Here is a 12951-nt window from a genome sequence, read left to right on the forward strand (position 1 = left end):
AGGTTCCACAAAAAACCATCGTTTGTTGGAAAAAACGTAAGAAATATCAAAATGTATCTCAAACATAGCCTACCTAAACTAGGATATTCGATACCATGTATACATATATGGTAGCCTAGCCTACACTATAAAATATACTCTTTACTCACAGTATAGTAATTATTAATATCAGCTAATTCTGAAGGTTCATGCAAAGTGACTTATGATAATTCAATACAAAGAGAAATTGAATAACTAACAAGAATTAGCTTAGCCTACACTATGATATATTGTATACATACATGGTGTTGTGCCTACATTATACTCTGCTCTATATTCACATATCGTATTATACAAACGTCAGCATAACGAATATGCATCTTTTCCATGGATATTTTAAAATGTTATGCCTTAATTCACTGTATCCAATAATGTATATATTCTTATATTGCTTTTGTATTATAAATTGCAATCATAGTGATCAATGTTTTGGTTAGGAAATATTTACGTGGTGTTTATGTCACCACATTTAACTCAGTTCAGAGCACTTTTCTTGCTTCTAGTTAGTGTAAATGTATCTCTAGATACTTTATTGATAAGGGGCAAGGTTATTTTTCATTATATGAAGTGTTTTTAAGTCGAAATACAGCTTAAATACATCGTGTTGTGAAATTAATTTATCTATTATTTTTGTTAGTAGATGACGGCCATTTGGGGGCGCTTGTTTTGTGTAAAAAAATCAAGATTCCGTTCGCTATTTTCACTTGATTTCATCATAATACAAGCTTTACGTATTTATTGTTTATCGGCGTAAAAAGAACAGTAATGTGTTCTTTCATGCCCAGTAGTTTTGATTAAAATACTTTCTCTCCCATTTTAATTACGATCGAGTTTCATCCATGTTGCCAATGCACAATAATTTACAGTATAGTCATTAGCAGCTTGAACATTGTTTTCTCAGCTTCATCTACAACTTGCAGCTTAAATTTAGCAGTATATTTCCTTGACGATCTTTTATCCATACCAAATAAGGGTGTAACGTAAAAATATATCAGTCCTATTCTATTTAACATCATTTGTGCCATAACCTATGGTAATTGTTTTATTACCATACAATGGTTGAAATACCAGGTAAACGGCTGTTGTTATCCGATTCAGTTATAAGCAAAACAAGTTTCTTGGTCGGTTGTTTATGGCTGTATGCATTTACATAAGAGTATAACATTACAAACAGTACTATTATCACTCTCTTTTACTTTTTTAACTAGAAGATGGGATAAAGAGATGGAGGAAAAGTTGTCTACTGTAATTTGGTCTTTCTCACTGCCTGATTACACTGCTGCCTGCGCCCGCATGAAATTTAAAAGTATTTTATAAATAATATTGTTGTATCGGTATTAATTGCTTACCCCATTGCAAAATCGAATTATCGTAAGGTGAATGATCGTAACTCGAGCATCAATTCTGTAGTTAGTGATACCATTGGAATGCCTCCTGCTGAAGCACTATTTGGTTAACCAGTGCAGGCTCAGCGTTCGATTTACCACCTATTCCATTGGGTGATGATACAGTTAAATTGCTGATCTCTACTGCTAAGGAGAGAGATACGTGTCTTGCTAAGAATCTTGAGTTGAAAATTCAGGATATGGTTGACAGGAGCAATTCAAAGCCAGATAGACTTAAAGTTGCTGTGGGAGATAGGGTTTTCGTGAAAATAAATGTTAGGAATCAATTGAATTATAAACTAGGTCCTAAATTTCAGGGTCCTTTTTGAGTTGTAGAAGTAAAGAACAGGAAGAGATTTGTTGTTCAGGATGAAAATACGGTAGTGTCTCGGTTGACACATATGTCTAAAATTAAAAAGACAGGTTAAAGGGGATCTTATGGGTTAATTCCTGTGATGCACTGTCGTTTCTTATCATTTTTTTTTCTCTATTTTTTTTTTTTACGGGTTTAAAGGCGTGTGATTTGTAGTTTTTTTTTAGTTGGGGAGGACGAACCTTTCCCCGTACCAAATCAGTACCTTCTCATTGCTACTTGTATTAGTGATCGGGGCCTTTGTTGTCATACTCTTCGTGAAGTGGGGAGTTCTCGCGTACGAAAACATTGTGTGAGTAAACCCTCGCCTGAAGATCAGCCTGCCAGGTGTGTGACTGTCCATTTACTGCACAAATCTGGCAGTTAATTATTACTATTCCCCTAGTGCTGGGGCCAGCAATTCTTTGTGGTGGCCTAGCATCTGAAAAGCTCATGGGCCACAGATATTTTATGGATTACAATACACGGTAGATTTTTGATCAGTAAGTGTGGCTAAACGCATTGTGAAGAATCTTGAAAGAATGCTTGGCTGTTGTCTGGCGCACATCCTGATTAGGAAAACTGTATGTGTGTCAAATGCGTCAGACATTCTTGAGACATGAGAACATCCCTGCCTGGCGACAAGACTTTGTTAGTTTGTTCGCCGAAAATGTCCGGGTTCCAGAGAATTCGTTCGTATGTGTGTTTTTTTTTGGGGCAGAGCCCCAGGGTGTGAAGGTACTAGTTATCAAGGAAATTAGTACTTCATTGGAGGGGTGGGTAGAGCTTTCGGCTAGCACTCTATTGGGCCAGTGTTCGACTCTCCGAGCGGCCATTGAAGAATTAGAGGAATTGATTTCTGGTGATAGAAATTCATTTCTCGTTATAATGTGGTTCGGATTCCACAATAAGCTGTAGGTCCCATGGCTAGGTAACCAGTTGGTTCTTAGCCACGTAAAATAAATCTAATCCTTCGGGCCAGCCCTAGGAGAGCTGTTAACCAGCTCAGTGGTCTGGTTAAACTAAGATATACTTAATCCCTTATCAAGGAAATTGGATTCAAGATCAACACCGAATATTGAAAAAGCCTTTGGTGAAGGCTCTGTGGTTTGAGACCTATCGATTAAGATTGTGAACATTGCTGTTTGGAGGTAGGAAACTTTTTAGATTTCCCAAACTGTAGATTGTTTTTTTCACTTAACGTATATCTCACTTATATCTGGCGTTTTTCTCATTGTGTGTACTTTATAAGTAACATAGGAGGAATTCCCATATCTTTATTTTTATACATTTGTTTAACAAGGGTTTTATTTGACTTCTTCAGATGTTTCTCTGAGGAAGAGGCATAAGATGTCCTCACTGAGGAATATACTGGACTTTGACTTATTTTGGCCTGTTGTGGGAAAATGACTTAGAGAGAATAATTAGTTGAAGATGGTGGACCTTAATATGTTTGATCATTTGGTTAACATTAGTATTCCATTTTATTTCATATCGTTTCTTGCAATCCAGTTTTGTTAGATTATTGTCCAATAAATTATTTTGGGTAATGCTTGTTTCGCCACTTTGATGCAGTCACTATCAAGCTACCAATAGATGGGACTTCTTGTCTGTTAGCAAAGGTAAGCAGTGGGATTTACTCTTTGTTGGGTAACATATGTAGTGTAATGTCAGATCTCACAAGAATTAATGATTTAGATAAGTTATCAGCGTAATTTAGAATTAATAATGTTTTTATTAATAACATAGCATATAATTGCATATTTTGTCTGCCAGCCACTTGTTTTCTGCGAATGCATTGTTTTGCTTCAAGTGTCATCGCGAAAGGTATATTGACAGGTTGGGATAAAAGTCAAGTCGTGCAAGATTTTTGTCTTGTACAAGAAGACGACGAATGATTTCACAATGTTACATGTATTATTCTGTTTTGAGATCAAGGGGGTTATTGCACCAAAGCACATGGCAATTGCGTCATGTTAAAAGATTGTCTTGTTCTAACACATGAGTTTTAGCCCCAAGACATTTTGCTCAGGAAGTGATGTCATCTTCCTTTTCTAGAATTTTCTCTTGTATCTTGTTCCCAGAATACCTTAATAATGAAGTCATCTGATTGTTTTACTTCTAGCTGGAATACTAAAAGTTTGCTCATTCTGATTTCAGAGACCTTTCATGTTGTTTTCTCTCTCTCTCTCTCTCTCTCTCTCTCTCTCTCTCTCTCTCTCTCTCTCTCTCTCTCTCTCTCTCTCTCTTCAAAGAGAGAAGTTATTAACATAAAATATTTGTGTGGTCATTGATATTAATCGTAGCTTTTGAGATCTGATAACGGTAGTAAAAAGTGTATGTATTAGTAACGACACCTTTCAAAAGAGTGTGTTTTGTGAATCTGGTGATTTTGTGAAAGTTTTCACAAGCTTGCGTATGATAAAGTGAATTTTTCTTATTATTACCATGGTGTAATAAGGTATATTAAGGGATTTTTAGCTTAGTGAAATTGTTTTTGGTAAATCTTTCCTGTATTTTTGTGTGTTCTTGTGTTTGCAATCTCTTAATTTTTCACATTTTATATAGTGGTGATTTACTTGCAATTTAAGTATTTCTTAATAATTTAACATTGCATGCTTGGTTTAATTTTCATTTACTAAGATTTTCTTTTCAAATCTTGAGTAATTCTTGATAGTTTAAATTTTGCTTGATTGATTTAATTTCCAGGTAAATTACCCTTTGTAATTTAACTCAAGAATTAATTAAATTTTGTGGTGTTTTCAGGTAATAGAAAATTTTTTCAGATTGTGAATCCTAATTATAAATTTTGAATTTAAAAATAAATTTTTGTATTTAAAATTTTTATAAACAGTGTTTCATTTAATGACCACCAGTGAATAGGATTAATTGTATTCATAAAGCATAATGATAAACATGTTTTGTTCCGCTAGAGTTCCTCATTGGACGGGTGGGTACCATTCTCAGCTAGCACTCTCTGGCCCCACGTTTGATTCTCTGGCCGGCCAATGAAGAATTAGAGGAATTTATTTCTGGTGATAGAAATGAATTTCTCGCTATAATGTGGTTCGGATTCCGCAATAAGCTGTAGGTCCCCTTGCTAGGTAACCAGTTGGTTTTTGGCCATGTAAAATAAATCTAATCCTTCAGGCCAGCCCTAGGAGAGCTGTTAATGAACTCAGTGGTCTGGTTAAACGAAGGTATTCTAAACTTTTTTTTTTTTAGTTTTGCTGAAGTGAATTAAGGACTGGGGAAACAGTTACAGTTGTTTGATGGAGTTATGCCCTTTTGCTCTAGTATATTTCTTGTTTAAAGTGTTGATACCTCACACTTGTTTTGATAAACTCAGTTTGATTTTTCATGTGATTAATAAGCTTTTTAAGGGATCACTGTTGCCTTTAGAGTACTCAGTCATAATTTTTATTGTTATGAGAGTTCAGGTATCTGGCTAAAGTGAGGTAAAATTTTGAATTCTATGATTAGTTGTGTAATATATATATATATATACATATATATATATATATATATATATATATATATATATATATATATATATATATATATATATATATATATATATATATATACATATTATATATATATATATATATATATATATATATATATATATATATATATATATATATATACATACTGTATGTGTGTGTGTGTATGTATGTATATGTGTATATATGTATAGTTCCTCATTGGATGGGTCGATATCGTACTCGGCTAGCACTCTCCTAGGCCTGCGTTCGATTCTCTGGGCGGCCAGTGAAGAATTAGAGGAATTTATTTCTGGTGATAAATATTTATTTCCCGGTATAATGTGGTTCGGATTCCACAATAAGCTGTAGGTCCCATTGCTAGGTAACCAATTGGTTCTTAGCCACGTAAAATAAGTCTAATCCTTTAGGCCAGTTTTTAGAAGAGCTGTTAATCAGCTCAGTGGTCTGGTTAAACTAAGATATACTTAACTTATATATATGTATGTATATATATGTACATATACTGTATTGTAAAGTCCCCGCTCAACGAGTTCTCTGTAATGAACATCCCGTTTTCTGCGGTGCCATCGCGTTCGACCTAGGATCAGACGAACACAATATTATTATCATTATTATGAATTGTATATTTATTATCTGTTCAGTTGACCATGCACTCTGTATATGCAACAGAATATTTTTATGTCTAACCAGACATTGTTAATCATTATGTTTTCTGTATGTACCTGTCCTGTTTTTTGTAGAGAAATAGTTTGATCTCAGGTCACCTGTAAATTTTTTTGTGCCGGGCTCTCGTTATCCATGACGTCCATACGCCCACTTTATAAGCGGGTCATTTCATCAATAAACTAGCAGTACTTGTCTTCCTGCTCATTATTTCGCACCTTTCTCATATGTGTGTGTATGTAATATATGTATATGTATATATATATGTATATGTATATATATATATATATATATATATATATATATATATATATATATATATATTATATATTTATGTATGTATACATATGTATATATATATACAGTATGTATGTATATATGTATATGTACAGTATATATATGTATAAATATATACATGTATATATGTGTACATATATATGTATATATATGTATGTACATATTTTCTTGATGTAACTGTCCATAGACATGATAGAAATTTCACCTTTTCAGTCTTTCGAAAATCAACTAACGTTGCCTATTTTGTTCATTATTATTCCAATCATCATTATCAGAATGTTAAATTCTCTGTCTTTTCTGGAATGTTCTTAAGGGCTTTACGTGTTAGTAGCCTGCAGTTCATTGATGCTGAGATCAAAACTGTTCATGATATTGCTTTGAAACTTAAATACCCAAGGACCGTTGTAGGTGTAGCATGGAAAAGAGCCAGGAAAACATTTTAATTAACTAGTAACAAACTTGAATTCAGCAAGCATAATATTTGCAAATTACCGTATGATGAAAGGTTTTTACAATTTCCTAGAATTTAAAGCTTTTCAACATAAATGTTGTTTTCAGTAATTTTAATGTTAAGAGTTTAGTGATAAAAAATTCTCCTAAAGATGTTTCTGGCTGCATCTATGAAATTCCTTGTAAAAAATGTGATAAAATATATTATGGACAAACTGGAAAATCACTTTCACAACGAATCAAACAACACCAATATTCTGTGAGAACTGGCCAAATATCAAATGCATTATTCGTACATATGAGAGATTTAGATCATCCTATTAACTGAGTAAAGCAAGACCTTTAGTCCCGTACAATGACACAGTGAAAAGGAATATCACCGAATCTTGTTTTATCAAGTCAAATAATGAAAGTGTTCTAAATTTAAGTCTTGGTTTGTTTAAACTTGATGCCTTCATAATTAAAAAGTTGTAGATAAATATATGCAAAATTAATATACAATTTTATACATTTTCTGCAATGTGAATGGGTAAGATTCCGTTTGCCTTATGATTAAGTATATATTTCGATTTAGTTTGTGACGCGTGATCCCGGTTTGCCGTGGATTAACCTTTTGTTTTTACCCCTGGCAATTAACCGTCTGGTATTCAAAGTTATACATGTTTTGGATTTTGTAAGCCTAAACTTTAGTATTTCATGTTGTTTGGTCTATGGGTTCAGTTTGTGACAGCTCAATCCCAGATTATCCTGGATCATCTTTCTGTTTATTACCCTTTGACAATTGACATGTACTGTTTTTTGTAGGCATTCTCACATTTCTTGAAAGGTAAAAGTAAATATTGTCTAAAGGAAGGGCTTTTTCAGAGAAGGTTACCAGTGAATTTCATGTTTGTGCTTTTGGATTTGAAAGTACCTGGTAGATATGAAAAAATTGCTTAAAGGTTTGTGTACAGTATGTTTATGAATCGACATCGAGTAAGTCATCATACAAGCAGCTACTGTGTACAGTTAACAGTACCTTTTATGCTCATCCTCTTTTTTTGTAGGTGAGCTTGACCCAGAAAGGATTGGTTCTGGAATCCAGTATGGTGATGCCACTCTACGTCGCCTTAAGCAAACGAACAGCCAGCGTCCGAAGGCTGGTGCTGAGTGCATGGGTTCTTCTTGTAGGATTTAAGCTTTATGATGCTCATTGATGTCTGGTATGTGTGTGCATTGTGATGTTATCTTTAACATTATGCTCTTAAGCACTATGTATGATCTTTTGGTTCCCTTTTTATTTTGGCTCATACTGAACAGTAAATTGGTATGTATTTGAGAGCAAGGCCCTTGTCAAGCACTACTGTACTTTGTCAGTTAGGGTAATGAAGGAGTCTCGGTTACTTACTTCCAATAAGGTTGCTTATAAGGCCAGTCTCTTGGTATTTAGTCTTTCTAGAGTACTGAATACTGTATTTCAGTCAAGTTATGTCAGCTCATATTTGGGTGTTGATGTAATCCTCACCTTTTATAAAGATTTATATTACAATTTTTATTATAGTATTGTATTCATATCATGATTTTGTTGGCATGCATGTATTTTAGAACCATTGTCATCCTTGCTTCAGTATCTTCCAGAAATATCTGTTGCACTGTATCTTGACTCATTTTAATGGAAGTTTTGTTGTAGTTTTTAGTTCTATCTGTGTACAGGTTACTGTGTGTGATTCTCAGAAGTACATGAGACTTTGAGATTCCTGCTGCGTAAATCTTATTTCTTATCTTTCTTACTGGATGTCAGGGCAAAACATTTGTCTTTGATGAGGAAATTACAGAACATAGTGCCCATCAGATATATGCTTTTTGATAAAATTGCAAAAGATGCTTAGAACAAAAGTAAGTTGGCTAGGTAATACAGTACATTATTTTCCACCTTTCATTCCTGAGTAAATTTGTTGTTAACAGTTCAGTACAGTACAGCTTATATTTGCCACTGCTGTCCTCTTGTTTTTGGTAAACTGTAGAGTATTGGTTTTTTCTTCAGTAAATATTAAAGGAAGTACAGCATATTAATAAGGAAAAACTAGAAAGATTCCTTTCTTTCTAAAGAAATTGTCTTTTTAGTTGACAATTGCCAAAGCTAGAATAGTGTATATTCATCTTTAAATCCGTAGTGTGCAGTTGATGGATCTTTCTAATTTATCTGTGTCTTCCATAGTAATGAGAAATTAAGACCAATTCATGTAATTTTGGAGCATTAGCCCTGCAGGCGTCATGCATTCATATTTCTGATATTTCTGTTGAATTAAGATATGTTTGAGATCCATAGAGTATTTGCATTAAACCATTTAAAGATTGTTTCCTACAGCATTTTTAATTGTTTTCTGAATGTTGTCTTACATTCACATAATAATTATATTACCAGACCTTCATTGAGGTTCATGTTGTTTGCTGCAAACAAAGTACTGTACTGTAAGCTGTTTGTTCATATATGATCAGCACTGTATTACAGCAATAGTTTTGGTGACTGATGACAACACTAGCAAGAATTGAAGCATTTAATCACTATGAAAAATATTTCATATCTCTAGCCATTGGGATAATGGTCTCTAAGTGTGATTTACTTTATTCATAATGATAATTTGTACATGGAGGTGGATGCATAAGTTTTTTAGTGTGTAATTATTGAGGTGTTTAATGTGTCCCTCATCAAGAACTAGAAATGAGGTCATTATAATCCTCTGGCATTTCAGGGGTCATGGGAAATGTTAGGTAATGAGAAAATTACTGGTGAAAAGACGTGAGGTGGGAATTATAATGATATATTGCCCAGAAACCATATTTGTCTGAGATATGGTTAGTGCAGCTGCTTGTACTGAAACTTTGTGAATTTGGTATAAATGGGATCACAGTGATGTAAAAGTGTGTCTTACTGTATGAGTGGAATTTGTTAATGCAAGTGCCCCTAGGGGTATGTAGTGTACAAATGTATGTCTGCATGCAGTTTAAGAATGTAATTTTAGAGTTTTCATTTCATATCTGTGTTTAACTTTTATTTTCAATGATATGTCCACCAGACAAAAGTAGAGGTTGATATTTTTGTACATATACCTGACATTCTTGTAATGAAAGCACACTTCAGAAGTTGTACCCTTTTGTGTCTGTGCGGTCTTTTGTTGCCAATGGAAAATGAAATTTACATGGTGCATTTTGGAAGAAGGATTTCACGTTACCTTTTGCAGCATTTAAGGTATTGTTTTAGAGTAATTATGAAACAACAGGCTTCTAAAGAAAATCTGTTCCAAATAAAAATGCTGTAGCATCAAACATATTTCTTGAAGACATTGCTTGAAGTTTGGTGTAGGCAAATTAGGACACCTTTGTCTGTTATGGTTCAGCATGTTCATTGATAAATGAAGAGCAGAAGGTCAATTCAGGGTTTCTGCTTGTAGCTGTTATGAAAAGGTTGATGGAACAATCAGATGAATTATTGGGTGAAGAGATAATTTTCACTTAGGATTAGTTAGATACAGTAATGTACCCTTCATTCATGGCTGAGGTTTGTAAATGTCAGGTTTTTCAGGGGGCAGTGTCTTTTCTACATGGCTAGAGCAAAAGACACCATAAACAGATTATAATACTAAATATGAGGATGGTAGTGTAATTTAAAACTTTTCCTGAAAAATAACATGAAATAGAGAAGAGAAGAAAAACAAGAATGATAAATTGGAACAAAAAGAAAACACATTGATAAAGTGGGTAGTAGATGAATTAATATGCACTTAAAAGTAAAATATATTAATATACATTATGAGAAAAACTAACAAAAAGTTTTAAATGTGAAAAATCATCACTGATAAGCAAATCTACAGGTTTACTGGGGCTGAAAACCAAAGTTTATAATGTTATGATTTCTTCAGTTGGGCAATTGATGGTGCAGTTCCTTATACTGTACTGTAATTGCTGTTTACTGTGATAGACTTACAAGCTAAAAAATGAAAAGAATTTGTATGTTGAAATTGTGCATTTTATTAGAGGTTCTTTTTCTGTTCACTGTATCTTCCTAATTTCTAGATTTTAGTCATGGTTGGAGATCAGTATCACTAAAAGTAGTGAAAGCCCTGTGTTTTTTCTAAGAAGTGAAAACATTTTACAAAGCTGAAAACTGTAGCTGCCTTTATGAGACTGATTCTGTCCATTTGTGGTAGTACTGTAATAATGAAAATGATTTATCTTGGACATATGTCCAGCATGGGTTTGAAGATGGTTTGGTGTAGAAACCTTTGCTGGCAAAAATCTGGCTGTGGATCTTTTCTCCTACTCTCATTTGTGGATGTCTACTTCACCTGTACAGTATTCGGGTTTTAAGATTTTTGTGAATCCTTTGATGCATCCTAATTGGAACTGAGAATTTGAATGTTTATTGTTTCTTTAAGCTACTTAATGATGATTCAGATTATTTTTATTTTGTTATCCTGCCATTATGGTAGACTTATGTAGTAAAGCATGTGTCTGAAGAATGTTGATAATGTGCTCTCGGGACGACAAGAATTGAAATCTTTTTCTTTGATGACTTCTCGTCAGTTGTTATATCGGTTCCTATTTTTACACTAGTCTAGCATGGTTTTTTTTTATCACAGCCTAAGACATCAGTAATATATCTAATTTTGCCTCTTAATAAATTCCTTTCATGATACTTTCACCTGAATGTTTCTACTTGGTCATTTGGTGTCAAATCTCGAGTAAGGATAGATTTATTGATAATTCATACCAGTTATTATCTTGTTGCTCTTTGTTCATCCCTATGTTAGAATACAGCACATTTTATCCTTTTTTGTAGGCACTATTCAGTATTTCTTATATAACTTCAAACCCATTCAACACAATATTACTCTTGTCTGCTTGTTGGAGCTGATGAATATATGCTGCTGGTATGTAAATTGGTGATAATTGGTGGCTCAGCACCCTCCATAGGTCACAGTGATATTGGTTGTGGATATTTATTGTCAACAATAAAAGAATATAGTATACATGTACATGCAGTGAGATCCATTGATGTAATTCTAGGCAATGAATGCCTGCTGTAAGCGTGGTTGCAGTGGTAATAATTACCCCTGGGTGTTACTGACTTTGTAATTTTTATTATTTTGCAGAGCAGCTTCAGTCTAAGTTTCTCATTTCCTGAAATGTGTTGTAATTGGTATATGTCATTGTAATATTAAACATTTACCTGTAAACATTTATCTGGCATTTTGCTCTGATGAGATCACCCATAGTTGAAATTTTGGTTCATTTTTTTACCTGTGTTCATAATAGACTTCGATTAAAGTTTTGGTTGTAGGAGGTTGCTGGTTCAGCATTGTTTAAGAGATTATTCATATTTAATCTCAACTTAAAACTTATATTTTTGCATATGGATTATTGATATATATGTTGACCGTTGGAAAATGATTATATTATAATATCTTTATTTTGCCTTTACCTTAGACTATCTTTTTATTCTGTGTTTGAATGCCAGCAAAATCTGATCCATGATTATGGTAAGTAATTGCAGGGGTGAGAGAGAGAGAGAGAGAGAGAGAGAGAGAGAGAGAGAGAGAGAGAGAGAGAGAGAGAGAGAGAGAGAGAGAGAGAGAGAGAGAAGCACTGAAAAACTTTTCACAAGGAAGGGTCTTAGGAACTGCTCTTTATGTTAAGTGTTAGAGAAGTAAGGGGAAGTACATCAGAGTAGCAGTTGCAGTTACACTGGCTTTTGTTTGAAGTGGAGTCCTGCATTGTGGTTAAGAAAATGCCCTTATAGAATCCAAGACTGAAAAAAGGTGAGAAGAATGAGGAAGCAAAATGGTGGAATATAATGTAGAAGGGAATAGATCATCACCATTTAAGAGAGGTAAGGATCTAAATAAAGAAAATGAATTTTACAGAGGAGGTGAAGGTTATAGAAGGAACAGTCTGATAAACGTACAAGAGGCCGATCAGCATAATTTTGTGTACTTCTCAGAAAAAAGTTATAACCAGCATTCCTGAAGGTTTTCTTTGATTGCCCCTCAGTGGTAGGATTTATGGTTAGTCAGGATCTGCCATCACAGATCATCATAGTGCATTATGTGCCCACATTTGTAAGGCTTTTTATTGTTAGTCTTAGTTTTATTGATAACTACTGTATTTGTATGCCAGTCAGTGAGGACTTGATCTCATTTTTTTGTATTCATATAATAAGATCATGCAAAGACATGGTGTATATCATTCTTTTTTTATACTCTTGAAAGTCATTTTA

General features: G+C 33.7%; 1 protein-coding gene across 2 annotated transcripts in view; it reads left to right on the top strand.

Moving 5' to 3' along the window:
- Positions 1 to 9686, top strand: part of Rab4 (RAS oncogene family member Rab4) — a 140526-nt gene extending 130840 nt beyond the window's left edge. For both annotated transcript variants that reach the window (XM_067086504.1, XM_067086506.1), the window contains one exon: positions 7742 to 9686. In XM_067086504.1, the coding sequence (XP_066942605.1) occupies positions 7742 to 7872 (131 nt within the window). In that variant the 3' untranslated portion in view covers positions 7873 to 9686. The remainder of the gene's footprint in view (positions 1 to 7741) is intronic.
- The last annotated feature ends 3265 nt before the right edge of the window (positions 9687 to 12951 follow it).

This window comes from Macrobrachium rosenbergii, chromosome 42 (assembly GCF_040412425.1).
Source record: "Macrobrachium rosenbergii isolate ZJJX-2024 chromosome 42, ASM4041242v1, whole genome shotgun sequence".
Lineage (NCBI taxonomy): Eukaryota > Metazoa > Arthropoda > Malacostraca > Decapoda > Palaemonidae > Macrobrachium > Macrobrachium rosenbergii.